The 25,962-nt window shown below is 41.0% G+C and overlaps 2 protein-coding genes across 2 annotated transcripts; both read left to right on the forward strand.

The window, feature by feature from the left end:
* The first annotated feature begins 232 nt into the window (after positions 1 to 232).
* Positions 233 to 8,982, forward strand: LOC130169009 (ectonucleoside triphosphate diphosphohydrolase 2-like). Its single transcript, XM_056375402.1, has 9 exons — positions 233 to 490; positions 1,325 to 1,442; positions 2,947 to 3,097; positions 3,215 to 3,374; positions 4,545 to 4,772; positions 4,945 to 5,217; positions 6,775 to 6,894; positions 7,078 to 7,212; positions 7,318 to 8,982. The coding sequence occupies exons 1-9, from the start codon at positions 374 to 376 to the stop codon at positions 7,522 to 7,524; spliced, it is 1,509 nt and encodes a 502-aa protein (XP_056231377.1). The 5' UTR covers positions 233 to 373; the 3' UTR covers positions 7,525 to 8,982.
* Positions 8,983 to 10,067: 1,085 nt separating this feature from the next.
* nelfb (negative elongation factor complex member B) lies at positions 10,068 to 24,453 on the forward strand. The gene is made up of 13 exons (XM_056377427.1): positions 10,068 to 10,341; positions 14,039 to 14,199; positions 14,290 to 14,389; positions 15,265 to 15,495; positions 15,582 to 15,767; positions 15,882 to 15,994; positions 16,077 to 16,179; positions 17,534 to 17,629; positions 17,722 to 17,864; positions 20,608 to 20,714; positions 22,073 to 22,214; positions 22,469 to 22,577; positions 23,995 to 24,453. Exons 1-13 carry the CDS (start codon positions 10,240 to 10,242, stop codon positions 24,151 to 24,153), a joined length of 1,752 nt encoding a protein of 583 aa, XP_056233402.1. The 5' UTR covers positions 10,068 to 10,239; the 3' UTR covers positions 24,154 to 24,453.
* Positions 24,454 to 25,962: the final 1,509 nt, after the last annotated feature.

The raw sequence follows: 25,962 nt of genomic DNA on the forward strand, positions 1-25,962 counted from the left end.
CATGATGTTACATCTCAGCTCAGGATATCTTCCAACTAACCTTGACTAAGAGGTCAATTCTAACATTTCACTCCTTGTGTTTAAACCACACACATGTTCTGTTTGTGTAGCTGGAACCAGTTTGTGTTAAATTTGGACTTTTCACTTATTTAAAAGATACAGACAGACATGTCAAAGGTGTCACCACTCCCTTATACTTCTTCCACCATTGGCCAACAAAATATTACGTCAAAAGCTTTAGACCAAACCCATTACCGTCAGCCACAGCACGCACGCCCTTTATTCATCTCGGTCTCCTTAACGGACGCCGACTGCTGGCGCGCTTTTACGCGGAGCATCTGAGCGCATCAGTCTCCAGTCATCAGTCTCCAGTATGGCTCTCCGCTTCTCCCAGACCATCCCTGCGGTTGTGCTGCTGATACTGTCGATAGTCGGGATCATCCTGCTGGTCCTTCCGGCTAAAGAGGTGGAGGCGCCTCCTGAGAACATGGTAATTAACACAATTATATCATTGTAGCGCACACAGATAGATGGATAACCGTCTGTGCCTGTGTCTAAATATTATCTAATTATTATTATCATTCCTATTAGTAGTAATATGGATTCACCGGTTGTCCTCAAACCAAAATAGTTTTTTTTTTCATTTAGAGTTCCAGCTTCATGATCTGAACTTGCTCTTTCATCAGCCTGAGCATCAACTAAATGAAACACACAGCTCTTTGTGTGTTTCTGTGTTTGATTCTTCATTCATTGCGTTTCCTTTTGTTGTTAATCACACAGACATTTGAAAAAGGCACATAAATAGATCTTATTCTGTGCCCGCAGAATAATACTTGAATAGAACTTAATGCTTTGAAGTTATGGCTGGACAGAGCACACACACACACACACACACACACACACACACAAAGGAGGACAAAATGAACATTGCTGTATGAGTTAAAGGGACACCACATTACAGAACAGCTCATGTTGTTAGATCAGTAACTCATACCTACCAGCTTCATGATGGGAAATGTGTCAGTCAAAGACCAGTCCAACCATAAAAGGCAAAAATCAACATGTAAAGCAGTTCAATGCTCTATGTACAAGCTGAAGCCACATCCTGTCAACACCACAGTGAGGTGGTAAACAGAACAAGCTGCAAGTTGGACAAGAGCGAGGAAATAAGATTTCGCACTTTTCTTGTATGCACATGTATATTGGTGTGTCACTGATAGATATGTGACATTATGGAAGACTTTAAACTAAAAATAAATACTTCAATGACAATAAATAAATGAATAAATAAAATGGATCTATAAAGGAATGCTGTCTGTTGTAGTATGGAATCGTTCTGGATGCAGGCTCCTCCCACACCTCCATGTACATCTACAAATGGCCAGCTAACAAGCAAAATGGCACCGGTATCGTCACCCAGCACAGCGAGTGTCATGCAAAAGGTGAGCTCCTCACACATGGGTGAGACAAGGTTAGTGCTGCTTTAAAATATCATTTGACCAGTACAGGTTTTTTAAAAGCTGCCCGAGCGTTTGATTGGTCGAGCTAATTGTGGAGAGCCTAGAAGGAAGTACTGCCTGAGAGGTGTTGCACGAAAAACGAACCATCTGTGAAACTTGACCATCACAATATGGTGAAGGTCAATTTGTGATGCTCACAGCACTGACATATTACATTTACATTCATTACAAGTTTCAAAGATAAATTTCTCTAAAGTTACTTAATTAAAACCAAATATAAGGTAGGATATGTGTGAGTAATGTGTGTGTGTGTGTGTTTGGCTGATGTATGAGAAGCAGTGATATGTGTTTAGTGGTCCAGGACAGAGGGAAAGACAGTGTTGACATCCATCCATCCATCCATTTTCTTTCACTTATCCGGGGTCGGGTCATGGTGGCAGCAGGCTAAGACTTCCCTCTCTCCAGCAACGATTTCCCACTCCTCCTGGGGGATCCTGAGGTGTTCCCAGGCCAAATGGGATATGTAATCCCTCCAGTCTGTCTGGGTCCACCCCGGGGTCTCCAACCAGTTGGATGTGCCCGGTCATCACGGTCAGTTTACCAGTCCATCCGTTAATCTACCATCACTCATGAACAAGACCCCGACATACTTGAACTTCTTCACTTGGGGCAGCAACTCACCCCCAACCTGGAGGGAGCAGTCCACCGTTTTCTGGCTGAACCATGGCCTCACACTCGACATCCCGACCTGCAAACTGTCCCAGTGACCTCCAGTGTTGACATTGTCATGATAGTAAATATTTTGTGTAGCAGCAGTATCAATAAAATAATAAGATAATAATAAAATATTATGATAGTAATATAATTATACTCTATCTATACAGTAGTAAGGGATATTACATATATGCAGCAATGAGGAGAGAGGACAGATCAGGCCAAACAAATCCAAAGCAGCTCTAATCCCAACCCCCATTGATTGGACTCCAGGTTTGATAAATCCTGACTCCAATCACATTTTATGATAATTCATACTTTTAACTAATGAACATCTGACCATTCTTTAAAATAAAGTGACACATAAATAAAGGTCATTCCAAAGCCATCTTCTGCCTTTTTGTGCCACTTTTATAGAAATACAACTAGAGGTTGTGTAATGTGGCTGAACTTTAACCCCAGACTTTCAAGGTGGAAAGGATACTCTAACTTTCACTTCCACAAAGTCATCCTATAAAAACATCACTTATCTTATGCAAGACTTTGGTTCCTAAATGGTCCGCTTCCTCACCAGACTCTTACCATCTTAGTCACTGCCAGTTGTTCCTCTTCATGCTTTGGTTTGTTTCCAGAGTTTCCTTAGAAACACCAGCCAGAGTGTTTATTTCAGGAGGTCATTCGTTCCTTTAAGACAAGGAGCTTCAGTTTTTGAAAAGGTCAGGGGGTCAGGTTGAGTTCTTTGTATACAGAACTACTTTCTCTGTCTGTCAAGGTGGAGGGATATCCAGCTATGCAGGTGTTCGTGGTGGTGCAGCAGAAAGTCTGAAGGTGTGTCTGGAGCAAGCTGTGAAGGACATCCCCAAATCCAGACACCACCAAACTCCACTGTATCTGGGAGCTACTGCAGGAATGAGGCTCTTGAAGTAAGTAGACTTTCCTGTTAACTCGGGATATTACACTAATATTACTGCCTCAATAATTATGCATAAATGTATTAAAATGGATATTGGAAGGATTTAACTCTCACACCTCTTGAACAGAACGGTCAACGCCACAGAGTCAGACCGGGTCCTGAAGGAAGTGAAACAAAAAATGCGGTCTTACCCTTTCAGTTTCAAAGAGGCAACCATCCTGAGTGGATCGGCGGAGGGGGCGTACGGCTGGGTCACAGTCAATTACTTAAATGAAAACTTTGCCAAGGTGGGCTGTGATTTTTCTGGTTTCAAACACCGTCCCTTCAAACAGACTTGAGAGATACTGTAGTTACATAACAAGACTAAAATGCAACACTTGCATCATAATGAAATGAGTAGTTTGTATGATGTGTCGTCCAATCACGTCTCCTTCCATGTTGCCAAGTGTGTGGCATATTTCCGAGAACTGCAATTCCTGGGTCCTCGGCCCGTGTCTGGCCCATGTATCTCCACATCTGGGCAGATTCCTGCTCTTCTCCAGTTTTGTCTGACAGCTGCAAGATTTTCTGTGGAAGTAGTATCTGACAGTCATGCTGTGTATGGGACAGTTTGGGCCGTGGAACCAGGCATAAAGTGGGCCAGAAGAAAACAAGCATGTGGCCCAAGTACAGGATACACTTACCTCTGGCCCTTTGAACAGGGATTAAGAAAGTCAGTATCAAGTATCTGGACACACCTGCCTACTACCTGGCAGTGTGTGAATGCACACCTTGGAGCTCAAGACCATAACTGTGGGTACTGGGACTGAGCCTTACAGATATTCACACACAGAGATTCAAAAAAGCTGTAGAAGCTACACAAAGCTACGCTGCAGGGGACAGTTGAAAAAGGCTCAACTTCATGCAAATATTTGCTGATGCAGTGCGAGCAACAGCCCCGCAAGAGCCAATCAGGATCATCCTGATTCCAGTGGACTAGTTGTTTCTATTCTAGTTCACTACATGAAAGAATGTTTTTAACTTTAAACAACATACCCTCATTCAGTGAAGGCTAATTAGCACTAAACACCAAGTACAGCTGAGGCTGATGGGAATGGGAAATTTTACACAAGAGTTGTCACCAAAGTTACCAGGGTTCATCATCTGGGAACCATAAATTTCTTTAACAGACTTTGTGCCAATCCACCTGGTACCTACTGGTAGCATCACCATCATCATTAGGATTCATCCTCTGACAAACTGTGGGTAACTGCATAACATTTCACTGCAACACATGTAACAGTTCACACTGAACCAAAGTGATAGACCACCTGACTGTGACTGACCGACAGTGCCACAGAGCCCCGCTGGTTGTGGGGCTAAAAGACTTCCACAGAGAGAGACATTGAGAGTGTGAGAGTTGTTTGCTGGATGTTGTTCTTTGAGTAACTCTGTCTATTGTCCTGACACTTCCTCAGTACGGTTTTGCTGGGCGTTGGCTGCACCCAGGCAGAGAGACAATTGGAGCTTTGGATTTAGGTGGAGCTTCCACTCAGATTACCTTCGAGACCTCGGTAAAGGTGGAGGACAGTTCTGAAATGATGGAGCTGACGCTTTACGGACAAGTTTACAGAGTGTACACCCACAGCTTCCTGTGCTACGGCCAAGACCAGTTCCTGAGGAGACTGACGGCTCATCTCATCAAGGTACAGAGAAAAATCTATATGTGGAGAAACATTATGATTAAAGACTAGCGAGGGTCACAGGGTCCCCCTGTTCATGAACTACAGTATTCCTACGCACCTATAGCGCATTGTGAATGTTTAATGGTGTCATATGTCATAGGATACTTCTCGTCACCCTCTTTGCCTCTTTCAGACTCAAGGTGTGACTCCCCACATCAACCACCCCTGCTACCCAAAACAGTTCAACATGTCTATCAAGCTGGGGAAGGACGTCTTTAATTCTCCGTGCACGCAGAGCTACAGACCGGCTCAGTTTGACCCCCAGATGTCTGTGATGGTGGTGGGCACAGGAGATTACCACAGCTGCCAGGACAATGTCCAAAAGATCTTCTCTTTTGACAACTGTTCTTACTCCAAGTGCTCCTTTGACAGAGTCTTCCAACCCAGCGTGAGAGGACAGTTCATGGTGAGGGAACCTTTAAGACACTGACACACATTATATAAGAATGAATACTTTTTTATTCCTTTACAGGTTCAGTCTTTGTTTCATTCTTTGGCTTTTTTTTAATACTTAGTTTTGCATTATTGTGAATGTTTTTGCTTTCTTTCTTCACATCATAGTGTGAACTCATTTAACAGTAAATATTGATGCTCTACACAAATCAAAACTTCCTGGAAAAAAATGACAAATAAAAGTAGTCAATCCATCTGTTGAAGAATGTCATGTACAATATAACCTGCAACTACACAACTTCAAGTGATAATGTGATGACTGAGCTTTTTTTTAGGTTTTTCTCATTTTCAATCAAACATTTTTTTAGTGCAAGGTGTCCAAAGGAACCTCAAAACTTTCCATCCATCCATCCATCCATCCATACATCCATCCATCCATCCATCCATCCATACATCAATCCATCCATCCATCCATCCATCCATCCATCCATCCATACATCCATCCATCCATCCATCCATCCATCCATCCATCCATCCATACATCAATCCATACATCCATTCATCCATCCATCCATCCATCAATCCATACATCCATTCATCCATCCATCCATCCATCAATCCATACATCCATTCATCCATCCATACATCCATCCATCCATCCATCCATCCATACATCCATCCATCATCCATCCATCCATCCATCCATCCATACATCAATCCATACATCCATCCATCCATCCATACATCCATCCATCCATCCATCCATCCATCCATTCATCAATCCATCCATCCATCAATCCATACATCCATTCATACATCCATCCATCCATCAATCCATACATCCATTCATCCATCCATCAATCCATACATCCATTCATCCATCCATCCATCCATCCATCAGTTATACTGCTTATCCTTTAAGGACAATCTGCATGTGTTTGGACCTTCCACCAGAGGGACTTTTAGGTCTTTAAGGTCTTTTGCTGTTGTCTGGTGGGTGGCACTGTGTAAGAGGTCGGGGGTCTTTTGTGTTTCCCTCAGGCAGACTTGGAAAACTTTGGTGATCCCACTAACTTTTCATTTATGACCAAATATGTACAACACACATTTCTACCTGCTAGGCATCAGGAAGATAACATTGTTAAAGCCCCAGTGTACCCACATACTGAGTTTCTCACCACATGGCTGCAGTAGTTCCTGTAAATGAATATTTCTCGTTTTGCGCTTACACATAGTTTTAGTCATGAATTTACACAGAGTTTTATGAATCTGGTCCCTGGTGTTCACCCTCCAAAAGTTCTCCGACCCCCCCTCTGGCTCCCTGATGCAGCTCACATACACAGTAAGTCTCTGGTGCCGGACGACGGGACAGTGAGGTTAAGTCCTTCCTCCCTCCAAGCCATGGGTCATACCAAACACCTGAGCTCCTAAACACAGTTTTCTAATACACTCAAGACATCACGTCACTTTGAACACAAACATCAGCCAACTGAATGTAATGTAATAGAACAAAATGGAGATGGGGAAGACTGTGTGTCTCTGGATTAACTGTGTCCCCTCGTCTCCACAGGCGTTTTCTGCCTACTTCTTCACTCACAAGTACATCAGCCATCTCTCCAACATCCCCATCACATCCCCAAGTCAGATGGAAGCTGCAATCCAACTGGTCTGCAACATGACCATCTCTGAGGTACTCTCACACAGCTCTGAGCCTAAAGCTGATGAATAAGGGCTCTCAAATATGTTCACCACGAAAAAAAATAGTCCCCATATGTTATTTTCTTTTGAATATTGTAGAAATTTCTACAGTGACTATAAATAAGATGAAATGGCTTAAGATTTGAATAACAAAATAATGTATTTCCTCTCACAGATGACTGAAAAGACAAAGCAGCCAGAGAAATACATGAAGAAAGTCTGCGCCGTCTCCAATTTCGTCCAGGTCCTCTTAATGCAGGGCTACGGTTTCAATGAGCTCTCCTTTCCCTCCATCTCTTTCCAGGAAAAGGTGAGGACAGAAGGAATCACCTGAACATTTTTGCCCATCATTTGCTGAGACTTCAGTCCATGTGTTCAGTGTGGTTTCAGCGAGCCTCCCCTTGTGTTGTTGCAGGCAGGAGGGGCGTCTGTGGGCTGGGCTTTGGGATACATGCTGATACTGAGCAACATGGTCCCAGCAGAGAGCTCTGTACTGATGAAGGCTCTGCCCTCAGGGCCCTGGGCTGGCATCCTCTTCCTCTTCATCGCCCTCCTCCTCTTTGGAGTGGGGTACCTGCTAATAACCATCAGAAACACAAGAAATAAAGAAGGCATGGTATAAGAGCAAAGGTGGTTCACCTCTCAGTCCAAATCATGGTCCTCTTAGAGTCTGCTCACTCTCCTTTTAGAAACAACTGCTAGAACATTTTAGATTTTTTTTTTTTATGTCCCACAGTATTTTCTTTTCAATTTCACAAACTTTCTGCTTGTGGAGACTCACAGTGTGTCTCTAGAATAAATCATGATTTTTGTAAATGTTACAGATTCATTGTGTCATACTACAGACATTTACAAAGACTACATTAGGGAATTACTTTGTTTTCTCCTTGTGATAGAAACAACTCACACGTGCTTCAGAAGAAACCCAAGGCAATGTTAACAAACACACCTTTCTTCAACTTGTGAGAGATCATGTAAATGATAAAGTAACAAAACACAAATCATTTACATCAGCTGGTCTTCGTACCTGTGGAGACATTTTCAACTATATGTTTCTTGACTTTGACATATCTCATCTGTGTTCACTGAGGCTAAGACAACAGGTGCTAGAGGTTCTACACTAAAGACATTCAAAGCCACCAAACAACAGTGATTAAACATTTTGGAATCCCGTTCTGGTCAGATTGATGAGTGACACATTTAAAACGATTAATAAGGAAAGGAGCTTCAGTGCTTCTTGTCTTATCTCCTTCAGCATAGGAAACACTGGACCTTCCTTTACAAAGGTCCTTGCTGCACCAGCACTTAAAATGACACACCGTTGTAGTTTCACCACAGCAGACCCACATAAGTATAGAAACAACAGAGCAGCTGTTTTAAACTTATGGAAATCCTTGTATGATTGCCTGAGCTCCAAATCCACAAATGTAGATTTATTCTCTTTCCTGTTCAAAATACAAAATACTATATAGGCTACATAATGTATATGTATCCACAAAAAAATGAATTTTCGCTACTTAACAAATGTATGAGAAAGAAGATCAAAACTCTCTATAGCCTACATATGTCTGACTATAGCTTATTCTGGCATCTTACTCAGTTTCTTATCTCTATTGAATTATTCATTTGATGGTTCAGCTCTTTCTGCTTGTACATCTCTGCCATGTTATCTCATTTCAACATTTCAATCCTGATTGATGTGTTATAAATAAAGTTGGTTTAAGAAAAAGCCCAGTGCACAAAATCAAGACACAGTGGGAAAAAAATGATGGAATGAATATCTAAAATGAAGACATCTGTACCAGCAGGGGGTCGGGGTGGAAAAGACATTAGGGGACATGTAGGAGAGAACAGAGCTTATTAGAATAAGATTAGGTAATACCAAACTTAAGTCATCATTACATCTCATTGGAAAACACCCATCTGGAAACTGATATCTTCAATCACAAAGAGAACGTGTGTTTTTTGTCTCCCCAAAATATGAAAATAAGACGACCTTGTGAAGGACTCAGTTGGAATAAAAAGGCATCAAACGCATGGATCTCAGAAGCAGTTTTAATAAAAAATCCTGGGAATGATATTTTGAATAATATTTTTATTTACCTAAATGATGCTGGATTGATATAAGGACTTTATAATACAGGTGGCGATAATAATCCATATGGTTGCAATTAGCCATTAAAACAAACAAGAAGAAGAAGAAAAAAGCCAAGGCTGTGATTTCACAAACTTTCTGCTTGTGGAGACTCACAGTGTGTCTCTAGAATAAATCATGATTTTTGTAAATGTTACAGATTCATTAAGTCATACTACAGACACTTACAAAGACTACATTAGGGAATTACTTTGTTTCCTCCATGTGATAGAAACAACTCACACGTGCTAATTCCTTTCTGCAGCAACATTTTAAACGATGCACCATTGTAGTTTTCACCATAGCAGACCCTCGTAAATGTAGAAACAGCCAGAAACAGCAGAGCAGTTGTTTTGTTTGTGACACGATCCAGAACTGATGGAAATCCTTGTCTGATCGACTGAAGACCAAATACATAAATATAAATGTATTCTCTTTAAATCCAGTCAGGAGTCATCATGAACAACAAGTAGATAGAATTTATAGTCAACAATATCATCATCATAACAACATACTATAGTCTATACATAAATGTCGTTTCACCAAATCCCCTCATTGTGTAAAGCACTACAAATTAATATTTTCTGCTTAACAAATGTAGGCCTATTGAAATGTTAAACACGTCTACGCAAGGAAATAGGCCTATACTTATGTCTGAATATAATTTATTCTGATCTCTTGGTCAGTTCATTATTTCTATTTCATTATTATTTTAATGGCTCAACTTTCTCTATTTGTATTTTTTTTTTCATGTTATCTTATTTTTTGTAGTTTTGTTTTTGTGGTTGGGAAAAGAGTAATTATCGTCCAGGTGTTATAAATAAAGCTAGTTTTTTTTTTAAAAAAAGAAGAAACTTAGTGTAGGTGCAGTCAGATTCTTTTCCCAAGTCCTCAGGAACTCTCCTTCACATCTTTCCTTGACCTCATGACGTTTTATCGAGGTCGAGGAGAAGTGGTTAGGAAACGAGATTTCTTTTTACTTTTCAGTCCCAGTCCTGGAAACAAGCGCGGAACTCTTTCATAGCTGCTGTTTCCGACGGACTGTTTACAAAGTTGCAACACGGGAAGCTTGCTATGACAGCGAAAAGAATAATGCGTTGGTGTGTTTTGTAGAAAGCGGTTATATTTACGTCTGCAAATTCACATACTAGATTATTTTTTCCAAACAGAATTCCTTCCGTCGATGATTAAACGTAAACGAAGATGTTCGCGGGGCTGCCGGAGCTCGGAATATCCAACGGAGAGGACCTGAAAGAAACTCTCACCAACTGCACCGAGCCGCTGAAAGCCATTGATCAGTTTCAGGTAAAGCTGCGTTACAAGGTGTTTGTCCGTGTTGTGTAAATTACCTACAGCTACACCATGTAGCATCATAGCTAGCCTCCTGTCCCTGTTGTTATCTAATGTTGGCTAACTTCAGCACCGTTTCAATGAAATAGTAATTAAAAATGTAGATGCAGGTCTAACGTGCAAAAAGTTGTCCGCAGCCTGTGAAGCACATTTAGTCACTGGTATTGGTAATATATTCGAAATATATTATCCTATATAGTATAAATGCAGTGTCAACACCAAGTTGGAAACGGTAGCCAGCCCGCGGTGCTTCACCTGTGGGTGTACTGATACAGTGTGTCCTGCAGATGAGGGGTTGAAGAGAAAAGTGCGACCTGTTACAAGCTTTCCAACCGCAACCAGCTGCACAAAAACAGGAAAATACTGGCGTGCCACTTCAATTATCAGAATGAAATGAGCTTCCGGTTCGGTAGTTAAAGCACTGAGCACCGACTCACTGCTTTATGCACCAATTGTTGTTGAAAAAACGTCTTGGGTAGGTCTAAATCAATTGAAATGCCCTCTAAATCAGTATTAAATTAAACTGTATTAATGTATATATATATATATATATATATATATATATATATATATATTGAACTGATTCCCAATCACTTGATTTTTTTGAGCAGTCTATATAAGTGAGTGAATAAATAAATACCTATACAAATAAATAGATAAATAAATAGGTTTTTAATTTAAAAATGACCTTTTTATTTATTTCAGGGGACTTTTATTTTATAATTCCATATTTAATTTGTTTCTGAGGACTTTGATTTCAGTGCTGATGCTTTGGTCTGAATCTGAAATAACCACGCCCCCTTTTTTGAATACAACAGATGGAAATAAAAAGAGCTGGGAAATAAATGTGGCATTTGGAAATAAAAGTCCCCTGAATTAAATAAAAATGTAATAAAAAAAAAGCTATTATTTATTTATCCATTCATTTATTCATTTATTTATTTATTCATTTATTGAGTCACTTCATATATATATATATATATATATATATATATATATATATATATATATATATATATATATTTCTACTAGGGCTGAATGATTTGGGGATATAATCGTATCAATATTGCGATTGCAATTTAATTTTAAATTATTTGCGATAAATTCCTTATCTTCTGTGTTATTCAACAAACGCAAGCAATAAATCAGACTAACAGACTGACAGATAATGACTAAAAGATTAAACATAAACTGTTCTTTCCTGTAGGCCAGGGATATGTCATGATGAAATTAGATGATGCATGAATTGATATGAATGACATATTTTTATTTAACTACTTCAATCACAGTAATATATTGACTGATTTGTTTAACTTACAGCCTTGTAATCATGTAAAATTGTCAGTGGTTATGCAGACATGGTTCTCTTCATGGAGATCTCAGCTGACCTCTTGGGCCAGCTGCAATGTTTCCCCCCGCATGCTCGTCTGGGAAGTAGGCAGTTTGAAGGCAGCGAGCTTTGAGGTCGAAGTCCGCTGGACTCCGCTGTACGGCTTGACCCATTTCAGTTATAGTAGAGAAAAAAATGTATGGCAACCTGGCTAAAATTTGTGTGGGAGGGCATGCTGTACCGCTTATCCAGTGTATTTATCAAAGCCGTAAACCCAGGCTTGTCCCCGTGCTGAGAGGCACAGAGTTCCCTATTAACTCTGTTATTGCCTGAATAATTTCCCCCGTGCCCATTTGAATTGCGTTTATATGGAGGTATGCTTTCGTTTCGGTCAGTGATCCTTGTCGGGTGGTATTTGTCTTACCAAACACACTGATGGTCGGCATTTTAGCCATGCAACTATGGTACATGGCTTTGAGGTGCTGATACAGGTTAGTAGTGTTTCTCGTGAGGTAACAACAGTACCAGGGCAGGTTCTGCACAATACATGACTCTGTGCAGCATCTTCTTTTTTAAAACCAAAATAGTTCCACACAAGCGATGTACTGCTCCTCTTTGACACTAAAGTGTACGCAGTGCCAGGTCTTGATCCAAACAATAGACTAGGTCAAACACCTTATAGTTATACCTTGGATTTGATTAACAGGTACAGAAACAACCTGGAAAACAACAGTAAGCCTTATTTTGACGCTACTTTTTTTAGATCTTGGTCGTTTTCAACTATGCATTTTATCCTGGATGAAGGAATTTAGTCATCGAACTTAAGTTATCAGAGAAACAAGGAGAAAGATGTGGCAGCCCAGCTCCCAAACCCTCCAAGAAATCCTGTGTCTACTAAACAGCGTCTGTGAAACAGAGATATATTCTGTTATTACCAGTGTTAATTAGGGATCGGTATCGTTAAGATTTTAACGGTAGTACAATTCTTACTGATACTGCTTATCGATCCGGTACTTTAACGGTACTCTTATCGATACTTTTTGAGGAAAAAAAAAAACTTGAACAAACAAAACATTTGTCACACTTGTGACAACGGGCGGTGTCTGCATCAATTCTAGTAAAGTAGAGCCACTTTAGACCGTTTGGTTCTCGACACCATCGTTATCCATCTAAAGGTAGGCTACGAGCTTGAGTTGGTGTGTGTGTGTGGTGTGTGTGTGTGTGTGTGTGTGTGTGTGTGTGTGTGTGTGTGTGTGGTGTGTGTGTGTGTGTGTGTGTGTGTGTGTGTGTGTGTGTGTGTGTGTGTGTGTGTGTCACTGGAACAGTGATGGGCACTTCTTGCGTACCATACGGTCAAGCTGCTCCCACAACAGCTCAATGGGGTTGAGATCTGGTGACTGCGCTGGCCACTCCATTACAGATAGAATACCAGCTGCCTGCTTCTTCCCGAAATAGTTCTTGCATAATTTGGAGGTGTGCTTTGGGTCACTGTCCTGTTGTAGGAGGAAATTGGCTCCAATCAAGCGCTGTCCACAGGGTATGGCATGACGTTGCAAATGGAGTGATAGCCTTCCTTATTCAAAATCCCTTTTACCTTGTACAAATCTCCCACTTTACCAGCACCAAAGCAACCCCAGACCATCAAATTACCTCCACCATGCTTGACAGATGGCGTCAGGCACTCCCACTTCTCTTTCTCTCTGGTTAGAGCCTGTTTGTGCTGTTCTCTGAAGGGAGTAGTACACACAGTTGTAGGAAATCTTCAGTGTCTTGGCAATTTCTCGCATGGAATAGCCTTCATTTCTAAGAACAAGAATACACTGTCGAGTTTCACATGAAAGTTCTCTTTTTCTGGCCATTTTGAGAGTTTAATCAAACCACAAATGTGATGCTCCAGATTCTCAACTAGCTCAAAGGAAGGTCAGTTTTATAGCTTCTCTAACCAGCAAAACTGTTTTCAGCTGTGCTAACATAATTGCACAAGGTTTTTCAAGTGTTTTCTAATCATCCATTAGCCTTCTAACGCAATTAGCAAACACAATGTACCATTAGAACACTGGAGTGATGGTTGCTGGAAATGGGCCTCTATACACCAGTTAGCTAGAATAATCATTTACCACATTAACAATATATAGAGTGTATTTCTGATTAGTTTAATGTTATCTTCATTGAAAAAACAGTGCTTTTCTTTCAAAAATAAGGAAATTTCTAAGTGACCCCAAACCTTTGAACGGTAGTGTGTGTGTATATATATATATATATATATATATATATATATATATATATATAATCCCTGATGAGTTTTTGATTTCATGATTGCAGATGGAAAATGGCATCCTGCTGCCGACTCTGCAGTCCGCTCTTCCCTTCCTCGACCTCCATGGGACACCTCGGCTTGAGTTCCACCAGTCTGTCTTTGACGAGCTTCGAGAAAAGCTGATGGAGCGAGTGGCCACCATTGCAGAGGGCAAGGACGAGGACAGGTGTGTCATTGGTCGGTTTTGACGGGGAGTAACATTTTCTGAAGGAACAAGCTTGAATGCTATTGTGCTTTGTTTTGTATTTACTCACAGATACGGGAAGCTGGAAGAGCTGCTGGAGAAGAGCTTTCCACTTGTCAAAATGCCGTCCATTCAGCCCGTCGTGATGCAGGTTCTGAAGCATCTTCCCAAGGCAAGAGCTTTTAGGGCTGGAGCATATTAACATGTGTACAGCCACAGGAAGTCCAGTACAACTAAACACCACATTCACACTGACACTGACCTGCCAGTTTTGGAATGACATGTTTTACAACCCAGTTTGTTTTTGGGGAAAAGGGAAGTAACATAAACCTAGATGTGATTGGTAATGCAATTTTATTAATGCTGAAGAGATGAATAATGATAAAAGTCACTAATTAAGGGTAACTGAAAGGAGAAACTGGCCAAACGGGTGCTGCTAAATCAAAGAACTAAATATAACAAAAGGAGGACTCTATCTAAACAACATTTTTCATCTTTCTAAAGAAACTAGGATCACTTCCTCGTGGTTGTCTGCTTCTTCCACTCAGACTAGTTTCAGATTACATCCCTGTTTATCCAGAGTCAACCAAAGAGAATTTCCTACATGTTTAGGTTTTAACTCAATCTGACCCAGTCCCCTACAGACACAACTAGTACCTCACTTCTAACTTCCAAAGTTTAGCACAGTCTTAACAAAATTTCAAAAATGACGAGAAGAACATCAGTGAGCTGTCTGTCAGTCACCCTAAGTGACAGGCTGCTCAGGCTTTTGTACACTTCGTCTAAAATGGCTTCAGAAGCGGACAGAAGATGGTGACGCCTCCCATAGCTGCAGCAGGATCCACTGAGACAGGGCTGTCCAGCACCGTCATCAAAACACCAAATTAAATATCAGGAAATCGCGTCATCACCATGTCTGCTCTGAATTTTCTGGTGATTCATCCAGTAGTTGCTGATAATGAATCCAGAGGAAATTGTTGAATTGAAATGTCAAACTTGTCTTTGTAAAAGACGTCGAAGATCTTTACCATACGCTTCCTCCTACAGGTGCCAGAGAAGAAACTGAAGATGGTCATGGCTGACAAGGAGCTGTACAAGGTGTGTGCTGTGGAGGTGAAAAGGCAGATCTGGCAGGACAACCAGGCTCTGTTCGGAGATGAAGTGTCACCCCTGCTAAAGCAGTACATTGTGGAGAAGGAAGCAGCTCTGTTCAGCAGCGACCTCTCCATCCTACACAATTTCTTCAGCCCTTCTCCTAAAACACGACGCCAAGGCGAGGTAAGTCACCATCGTCAGATAAGAAACCAAAGTTCCCAGTGTTGAGCGTGGCTGGTGTTAACTGTCCGGCGGTCTGTTGGCTGTAGGTGGTCTTAAAGCTGACCCAGATGATCGGAAAGAACGTCAAGCTGTACGACATGGTGCTGCAGTTTTTACGAACACTCTTCCTGCGAACGCGAAATGTCCACTACTGCACGCTGAGAGCAGAGCTGCTGATGTCTCTGCACGACCTGGACATCAGTGAGATCTGCTCTGTAGACCCCTGCCACAAGGTGAGGTCAGCACAAACACTGTGCTGCTGAGGAACCCCCCACCCTGTGATTCCTGTGTTTTAGCCTTGTGTTACATGTTTGCCTCTTGTGTGTGACTGTTGTGTGTTGTTACAGTTTACTTGGTGTTTAGACGCCTGCATCCGCGAGAAGTTTGTGGACGGGAAGCGAGCGCGAGAGCTGCAAGGTTTCCTGGATGGAGTGAAGAAAGGACAGGAACAAGTCCTGGGGTAACACAAGGGGATGGCTGATGTTTATGAACAGAGCTGTTTATCACAGTTGAATTTATGGATTAATGTCTGTGTGTTTCAGGGACCTGTCCATGATCCTCTGTGACCCGTTCGCCTGTAACACCCTGGTCCTAAGTATCATGAGGAACTTGCAAGAGCTGCTAAGTCAGGAAGCTTTACCTAGGGTGAGCATACTGAGCAAAAGAACGCTCATAACATGATAGAAAATCATCCCAATGTTTTCTTGGTATTCTACTGATCAACAGCTGGAGGCAGGGGTGTGAGAAGAAGAACAAGAGAAAGAAAAGAAAAGTGAAAATAATCTCCTTCCCTAACCACTTCTCCTTAACCTCAATGGAAAACGTCATGAGGTCAAGGAAATATATAAAGGAGAATTCATAAGAACTTAGGAAAAGAATCTGCCTGGACTTGGTTTGCTCTCAAACCAGTGATGGTGATAATGGAGTTTTTGCCCATTGATGCCAAAAAATTACTGAACATCACAAATTTAAAGCTCCATCTTTTCCTCTTCGACTGTGTGTTATTTAAAGTCTTCATCCATAAGAAGATATATTTATGGTTTTAAGAAACAAAAACCATCTCAGTGTAGTTTTACATCTCCTCTCTCAGGCTTCTCTCTGGAGCTCTAGTAACAACAGGTCGGTGAGCCAATCAGAGGAGAGGAGGCGCTGTTCCTCTCTTCTAACAGTTTTCTTAGTGATCCAATAAAAATATAGTAGACTTCAGGTAAAACACTCAGAGAAACCAAATCCTGCAAGGTTGATTGGTGGGTCCAGGTGGGCGGGGCTTGGCACATGGCTGAGAGCGGTGACTGCTTTGTTGTGACATCACAAAGTTCCAGAAGTTCTGACGACTGGTTTTAAGGCTCAGTTTCTGAATACAGGCTGTGTGCATTTCTCTGTGAACTGAGGCTTTGATACACATGGACATCTACCTTTAGACTGGATGGAGCTTTAAGAGTTGCTGTCAGGCTACATTAGCTAACAGCTGTTTTGTTTCACAAAAAACCCTTAACTCAAGAGCAACACAATAAACAATGACAATGGTTTTGTATTAAGCTTAATAATAACATAACTAACATAACATAAAGTCTAACTCTTAATTTAGATTTTTATCAGTTGCAAATAGTAAACTAATATTGAGTTGAATGTCGCTGCATCACAGCAGACTATCAATCTACCATTTTACATAAACCCACCAATCAAGTCTGAACACAGTTTCGCACAATATTTCAGTGCAGCAGGTCTCTACAGTCTGTGTGAGTGATTAGACAATGTTGACTATAATGGTTTAATTTGTATTTCCATATTCCCATCTCTGTTGTTGACATGGTGCATGTCTGGTCTAACAGACTGGTGTATAACATCAGGGCTGTTCCATTGTGCCCAGTAGACTGTAGTATTGTGTTACTGGATTATTTGTTTTGTTAATTACAGCTACTTTTAAGTGTGTTCTGGTTCCCGCACACTCCAGTTTATCAGCACTATCTGAAGTCCTGGTGTTTGTGTCTGTGAACAGGACAGTTCAGACCTGATGCTGCTGCTGAGGATGCTGTCACTGGGTCAAGGAGCATGGGACATGATCGACAGCCAGGTCTTTAAAGAGCCTCGTTTGGTGCGTACACCGCGTCACTAAATCTCATCAGACATTAAACCCCACTTTTATCAAGTGACCATAAGTTTGTCTTCCTATGCACCTGCCGTCAGGATCTGGAGGTCGTGACCCGCTTCCTGCCTGCCATGATGTCAGTGGTTGTTGACGATCACACCTTCACGGTAGAGCAGAAACTTCCCAGTGAAGAGAAGAGCTCACTGTCATACCCCACCACCCTGCCTGATGCCTTCAACAGGTAAAACACTGCAGGAGGAGGCATGGTGACATGATATGAGATACCAGCACTCGAAAGAAAGAACCTTTATATCTTATTCTCACCACAGGAAAAACTTATTAGATTCAATAACATAAACACAATAGTGCAGAAATTAAATAATGTGACTTTTTATTAGTGTATTTACTTTGTCCTCCCTTGAGCCAGCAACAGAAACACTGATACTTGTATCTGATATAATGCTCTTTACATTATATAAGAGTATTAACGTTTGATTATAGATCAGGTCTAGGTTCTATATTAAAACTGTGAAAGTATCAAAGCCTCAGTCCACAGAGAAATGCACACAGCCTGTATTCAGAACCTGAGCCTTAAAACCAGCCGTCAGGACTTCTGGAACTTTGTGATGTCACAACAAACCAGTCACTGCCCTCAGTCATGTCCCCAGCACAGCCCACCTGGACTCACCATCCATTTGTTTTAACTTTATTAACAACACAACACCAAACAGTCATTAAATGGTTGGAAACACTGCACAATCATTGGATTTCAGGAAGCAAATAGATCATTGCACAGCCAAGGATAATGATATTATTTTTATTTTATTTTATTTAACCTTTATTTTGATAGGCAGGACATTAAGAAAGAATTCTTATATACAATGACAGCCTGGCAAGTGTCAGAACACACTCCCATAGGGGAGAAGGAGCTGGGTGTTGGAGACCTCAATCTGGATTAAGTTTATTTTTTCTCAAATATCAGAATTTGATCAAGCTACATTAGTAGGCTACAATCTGTGGTTGATCTGCCTGTGCGTCACTCAGAAAACAGTCACTGACCTGTTGTTACTAGAGCTCCAGAGACAAACCTGAGAGAGGAGATGTAACACTACATTGAGTATATGCAATATATGCAGTTATTAATATCAAAACTTCAAATAAAACATGGAAAAAGCGTAAAATATGGGACCTTTTTAATCAAGTTGGAACTATAGTATACAATAGTATAGTTTTATTATTTTGTTTGTTTTGGAATTTTATAATATATATTAAATAGATTCCTTTTGCTTTAAATGTTTGCTACGCGACCAAAATTCATCACTACCTACAGAAATTTGCCATCCAACTTTAGAAAGAATGTCAAGGTACTGAAGTTTGTTTAGTTCCAGATAAAGAGCTTGCAGTTGGCGTCGTTTTGTTAATTCGGTTGTGTTTTTTTTTTGGCCATTTCTATCAAATCATATTCTACAAGCTTTTTATTCTACAGGTTCTACAGTCGGTCAGTGCTTCAGCCAGGCATCTCAGAGTCATTAGATTCTGTAAATGTGGAACACTATAACAATGTGGTGACGTTAAAAAAAAATGTATTTTTGGATACTAAAGAAAAAAAAGCAAGTACTCCAGTACTTGCTCCAGTAAACAGCAGGATTACAGTGGTTTGATTGATGATTCAGTCATTAGAAGGGAGTTGCTGGTGGTTTCTAAAGTGCAAAAGACAAACCGTGACAAACCGTCTAAAATGTGATAAGTACACTACTGTCAATACTACCGACTGTCTGCTTTGACATGAGAGATCTTTATGGAATGACACAGTGGTGGAAGACGTGGTCAGGTCCTTTCTGCTGATCACTGTAAAGCCTCAGTGTCATAAAACAATGAAAACAAGAACAAATCAAACTGAGAATAACTCGACACAAAGAGGCTCGAACTGAGTCTGGAATTTGAACCAAAAGCAGCAGGATTCATTATAATGGTTAAATGAAACTCCCATGTTTTTCAGTATTCTGTTGTAGACCCAATCACAGGGGGATGTGTTGTTAAAATGACAAAATTTGAGAGTTGTACAGCCTTGGTCGGTGTGTGTTGGTGTGTGTGCTCTGTAGAGTAATGCTGTCATCACTCAGGTGCATGTAAACCAACTATTATTTGGATGGACGGTTACAAATGGAATTATATCTTTAATCTGAAACCAATACATATTTATTCAAACACTTTGATGCAGTACTGAACTGCTAGCACTGGAGGGTGGTATTTCTCTGATGTATGAGGGATATCAGCTGCAGTGAAACTCTCAGACCCTGGAAACACTTCTCACTGTCACTCACTGTATTAAGGTGAAAGTGAAGGATCATCAGTTTAGAGAAAGTTAAACATCTATAAACTTTGCTGTCAAGTGGTTGGAGGTGTCTTTTTACTTTCTCTCATAAAGACAAAAACAGGTGGATATTACTGAATTATTTTTATTTTTTAATGAAGGGTCGGTAGATACAAGTGTGGGGGTGGGTGGTTTGGAGTAGGCAGTGAGGGGAAGGGGTAAAGGTGTAAGAGGGCGGGGAGATTCCTCTCCTTCTTCTCTCTCTCATCTTTCTTTCTACTCTTGCTCCTTCCTCTCTTTCTTCTCCTTCTTCTCTCTCTCCTCTTTGTCTTTCTTGTCCTGCTCTCTGTCTGAGCAGCAACAGTTACCCACAGAATCACTTCCTCTTTAGCGATTTTACGTGAGAAAGACCATGTTAACTGTGAAACAGCTAGCCCGCTAACTGCTGCTGCAGACAGCAGCCCTTGCTCTGCTCTGCAGCCTCGGTGAGTTTGATGTAGCTCAACATGGACCAGTTCTCCACCTGAGCAGAATCAAAACCACCATCACCAGCTACATTTTCATCAATACCTTAAATTAGCCTTTTATTATGTTCTGGCTGATGTCTCATGTCTCTCATGTGTCTCATATGATGTCAGTGCTGTGATCGTGACTGTTGTTTTTTCCTCAGGTACCTGCAGGAGAACAGAGTGGCCTGTGAGATGGGTCTGTACTACGTCCTCCACATTGCCAAACTGAGGAACAAGAACGCCTTACAGAGGTTACTGCCTGCCCTGGGTCAGTCTGACATTTCATCTTATTGATTAAACTAAGTGTGTTTCTGTTTTTTTTTTTTTTTTTTTTTTATCTGATTGTCATGTTTGTTCCGGGATCCCAGTTTGTCTTGTCATTGAAAACATGTAATTTTGAAAAAATGACATTTCTGGCAGCTTTAATTTTTTTGTCTTTTCTCTTGGAGGAAAATGTCTATTAGTTTCAGTGAAATTGTTGTTGTTTCAGTCTAGTTTTCATCAGTGACAATTTTTTTTGTTCTGCTGTCAACAAAACATTTGGTTCAACCTTGTGACCAGCAGCAACACATTAAGACGCTGAGGTTCAGGTCAATGAAAATTATTGTATTTACAAACAACAACAAAACCGAGAGTGTGAAGGCCAAAAAGAACAAAAGCATGGAGGGTGTCTGAGCCAGTCACCCAGTAGGCTACAGGATCCATAGCCTCCCCCCCAAATTGACCCAGAAAAAAGAACAAATAAACTAACAAGAACCAAACACTAGACTACCAGACCTCCATTCTTAAAACACAACAGAAAAGCCAGGAGTCAGAGGGAGACAGCTCCCTCTCCTCGTGGTCCAGGATCAGCTGAGGAGAGAGAACATGTCACACCTGCATTTTTAATTTCTGTGTATTTTAAGTACTTTGAGGCTACAGCTGGTCACCATCTTTGTTGTGTAGAGTTACCATGGTTACAGGTGTCGTTTTTCAACTGCCACAAGGTTAGTGGAGAAGGCTCCATTTACTTAAGCAATATCACACTCAAGGTCGTGATGTTGTACTGAATATCAGCACGGCTGTGATTCCATCATAGGTACGAGGCTGCAGCCTGCTTTTATACAACAGTTCTATAAGCACCATATTAGTTAAATAAACAAATAGTTCCTCAACTGGACTGATACTGGGCTGTTGCTAAGCAAAACATAAACATTTTCCTGAACTGCATAGTGCACAGTAGCTTGCTACTTTGTCTACACGTTACCTCAGGTGTGCGCTGAAGTGTCCAAGCTTCTTCCCATCATCCTCTCCTGGCGACCAGACATCATTTCATTCATATATTATATCATATATTCATTATACTCTATATCAGCACTCATGTAATGACTCTCATCCAATCAGATTACTATGTCAGAACTTACTGTTGTGTAATACTGTTCTTTGTCTGGGGTCAGTTTGAGAGGACAAGCTGTCTTTCATATTATTGTTTAGTTTTTATTTGTATATTTGTCATTATGAAAGGATTTTTATCATGGACAAAATGAAAACTGCTGCCAGAGCAGGTTCAGTTTATACACCTTCACTAATGAAGAGAAGCACGAGCCAGGTGAAAGTAAGAGTTTGATCTGTGCTGTGAACCTACAGTGGAGACCTACAATGACATGGCCTTCGGCGACATCTTCCTGCACCTGCTGACCGGACACCTCACACTGCTCTCCGACGAATTTGGATCTGAAGAGTTTTGTTCCGTTGTCTTTGACGGTTTCCTCCTCACGTCTTTCTCCAGGTGGGTTGATTCTAACAGATTCTGTAATATTACTCCAAACCAACAGTCAGTGTAGCTGAACACATCATTATCAGAGCAGAACACTAAGTGGACTGAGACACACACAGTTGAGCTGAACTGACGCAGAGAGGACTGAGCAGTAGCTGAAAGGTGAACACGATGCTCATCAGCTCCCAGGAGCCTGTGAGCTATATTCTTGTCACATCTCCACCATGTCTCCTGACGGTTTGTGTCTCTGTTTGAATATTTTCCAGTAAAGAGAATGTCCACAGACACACCCTGCGAATGTTGCTGCATCTACAACACAAAGTGCTGCCGTCATACATGGAAACCCTGATGAAAACTCTGGAACCTCCAAAACAGGTTGGCTTCATTTTCACATTCAGCTTGTGCTTTGAAATGGACAGGAGTTGTAGAAATGGAGAGAATCAGGGAGAGGTCTTCGTCTTCTTCATCTGTCTCCAGAGGAGCTGTGTGTAATTCACACTGATGGCAGCAGCAGCAACTTCTTCATTATTAAAATCTTCTGATGTGACTCTGTGATCTCACAGTTTGCTTCCTGGTGAGCTGCTGCACAGTCACAGTTTCTACAGTGAAATATGATTCTTTTTTTCTGGCATGTTGGTTTATTACAGGAAGTTTTCAGATTTGCAAGATTTTCAGATTCAGTTTTCAGATTTAGAATTGCAATAATATTTGCAGCATTACTACAAGCATAGAACTTATGTAATCACTGAAGTAAATGAAGGATAAGGCAACAGATAATGAAAACACTATTTGTTGTGCTCAGCCTTTAGGTTACTGTAGATACTGTAGTTGCAATGATATGTCTACTTTAATGCATGAACAGGAATTTCAGCATTTCATGAAACATAAATTCAATGCAAAAAATAATCGTCTGCTACCAGCTGTGTATTCAGCTGAAGGCCTGTCTGTTCGGGTTGTTTGGAGGAGTATTCACAGGTCTTCATAGACCTCAACCTCTTTCCCTTTAAAGGAGGTATGGTCACAGTCTCTCCTTCCTGAGTTACAGTGTTGAATAATGGCCAGAAGTGTTTTTGCAGAACATTGATGTCACAGTGATGTTGACCTTTGACCTTTTGGATATATAATGTCATGATTTTTTATCCTGTTAGGTAAATAGTTTATGAATTCTTGAGTTATTGCCAAAAATGTTTTGTGAGGTCACCTTGACCTTTGACCAGAAAAAGAAAATTCAAATTCTCTTTCTAGAAATGGTGCCAATGTTACATCAACTAAAGAAATAGTCCCTGTGGAAACTGACACCAGGTCAGGGTGTGAGGGAGTGATGTGCAGCACTGACCGCTGCTATCAAACACATATTATCTGTTGCTAACTTAGTTAGCCACAAAGCAAGCTAATGCCATGGCTCGTCAGGAGAAGACTGATGAGCAGTTAACGTACAGTGTAACAGTCATTCTGCCTAATGGTGAATATATGTGCGACTCAGAGACACAGAAGCTTTTCAGCAGTAAAACTGACACCTTCAGCTAATGTCTGAGCATCACATTTCAAAACAGCTGGTTTCAACTAGATTGTTAGAGCAGCAGAACAACACCAGAAATAAATATTTGATATATATGATGTTGATATATTGTTATCAGATTTCTTTAAATCAGCATCAGCCTTAAAAATCCTTTTTAATAACTGTCATCAAATGACAAAGTGCTGACAGGAACTGGTCCAAACACACTCTGGCTCTCAGACTGACACACACTTGTCTTTGCTGTTCTTTGTGTATGTTGTACTGTAACCACAGTGCAGCGAGCCGGTGAAGGAGCTCTACACAAACCTGATGGAGAAGCTGGAGGCACAGAAGAAGAGCCCCCCACCACCGGACGAAACTCCATCCCTGGATCTTGGGCTGCACCCGGTGACTGTCCCCACCACGGCCTCCACACCGACCACGCCTATCTGACAGAAACCAGAATCCTGATGAGTGACTGACTGAGAATTCAGACCCAAGATGCTTGTTGTGTGATTTCTTTGTGTAGTTTCTTTAGATGTTGGTCTCAGAGAAGGTCTTCCAGCTCTGACAAGGTTTCCAGCGGCAGGATGTTTTTATTCAAGGGGGGTGGGGGGGGGGGTCATGACTTTTCTAGACTTTGTGCTGCAGCATTATTGTCCAAATATACAGAACTTTGATATGTATCAGTATGTTACACTTGAGCTGTGTCAGTAGTGAAAGAAAGGTGTAAATAAATGATTATTAGAAATACACAGTGGTGTTATTGAGTGACATCTAATGCAACACTGCAGCACCTCTGATGTCCCCTGATGAGAGGCGCTCAGCTAAAGAAAGAACAGTCTGTACACCTCACACAGGTAGTGTGGCAGAGTCATGACAAACTTCTATTGAAAGTGTGTTGAACCATGTGAGAACATTAAAATCCTGAAAATATGAATATTTGATCATTATGATCAGGACTGGTGTTGAATTAAAAAAAAAAAAATCAGTAAAAGTAGTATTTTTTTTTTACAGTTTTTTAATGCATTTTTTCCTCTAAGGACCTCAGTGTAAGTTTTGGTTTTTTTTTGAAGGATTCACAAGGGTTAAGTAAGTGAATAAGCTTTTCGTCCACTCACAAGTATTATTGATCATCATGTACTTAATCATTTGAAGCACAAACACAAGAGTTGAAGCAGATGACATACAAATGAAGATGTTTCCACTGTTTTTCTCTTTGATATTTAAACTGATGTTATTTACTCATTGTCATTGTGAATCATTTCAAGTTTTTCTTCTGCCTTAAAAATGTGAGTGAACTTGTGTGACATCATTCTACACGTTCTCACTTTGAAGAGTTAGTTCTTTGTTTAGCATGAAGAAATGAAAGCTGCAGCTGCTCCTGTTTGAAGGTACAGAGTGAGTGTCAAGACGTGGCTGTGCCCAATGACTGTTATCATACACAGTACAGGGGGAAGGACTGAATCTGATTCATCACATTGTTTTCATAATTATGAAAAGTAACAACCACAATGTAATTTAACATATTTAAAAAAGACACAAGTGGGGGGGGGGGGGGGGGTCACTGAAGGTCACTGAACTCACTGTTGATGAAAGTGTTTGTGACATGGAGCATGATCCTGCTGGAAGGAGCCATTAGAAGATTGTGAACTGTGGCCATGAAGGATGAACACGGTCAGCAACAACACTCAGATACACTGAGACATTCAGACCATGATTGATTGATTGATTGATTGATTGATTGATTGAGTGATTGATTGGTATTAAGAAGAGCACATTCCCCACTCCATCACGCCACCACCACCAGCCTGGACTGTTGACACAAGACAGGTTGGTCCATGGATTCAGACTCTGACCCGACCATCTGCTGCCTCAGCACAAATCCAGATCCATCAGACCAGGTCTTCAACTTCCAGTTTGTGAGTTTCTGGTCTTGGTGACAGGAAGTGGAACCTGACGTGGTCTTCTGCTGTTGTAGGTTGGACATGTTGTTCACTCTGAAGCTTTTCTGCTCACCACAGTTGTAAAGAGTGGTTATCTGAGTGACCGTTGCCTTTCCGTCCATTCTCTGACCTCTGACCTCTGCTCTGACCTCTCTCATCAACACAGAGCTGGTGTTCATGGGATGCTTCTGTTGTTGTTCCACTCTGAGAAAAAACTCTAGTGATGTTGAGGCAGCAGCTTCAACATCATGTCACAGTCAAAGTCTGATCTGCAGGAGTTTATACACTGCTGCCACATGCTCGGCTGACTGGATAA

This window comes from Seriola aureovittata, chromosome 5 (genome assembly GCF_021018895.1).
Source record: "Seriola aureovittata isolate HTS-2021-v1 ecotype China chromosome 5, ASM2101889v1, whole genome shotgun sequence".
Taxonomy (NCBI): Eukaryota; Metazoa; Chordata; class Actinopteri; order Carangiformes; family Carangidae; genus Seriola; species Seriola aureovittata.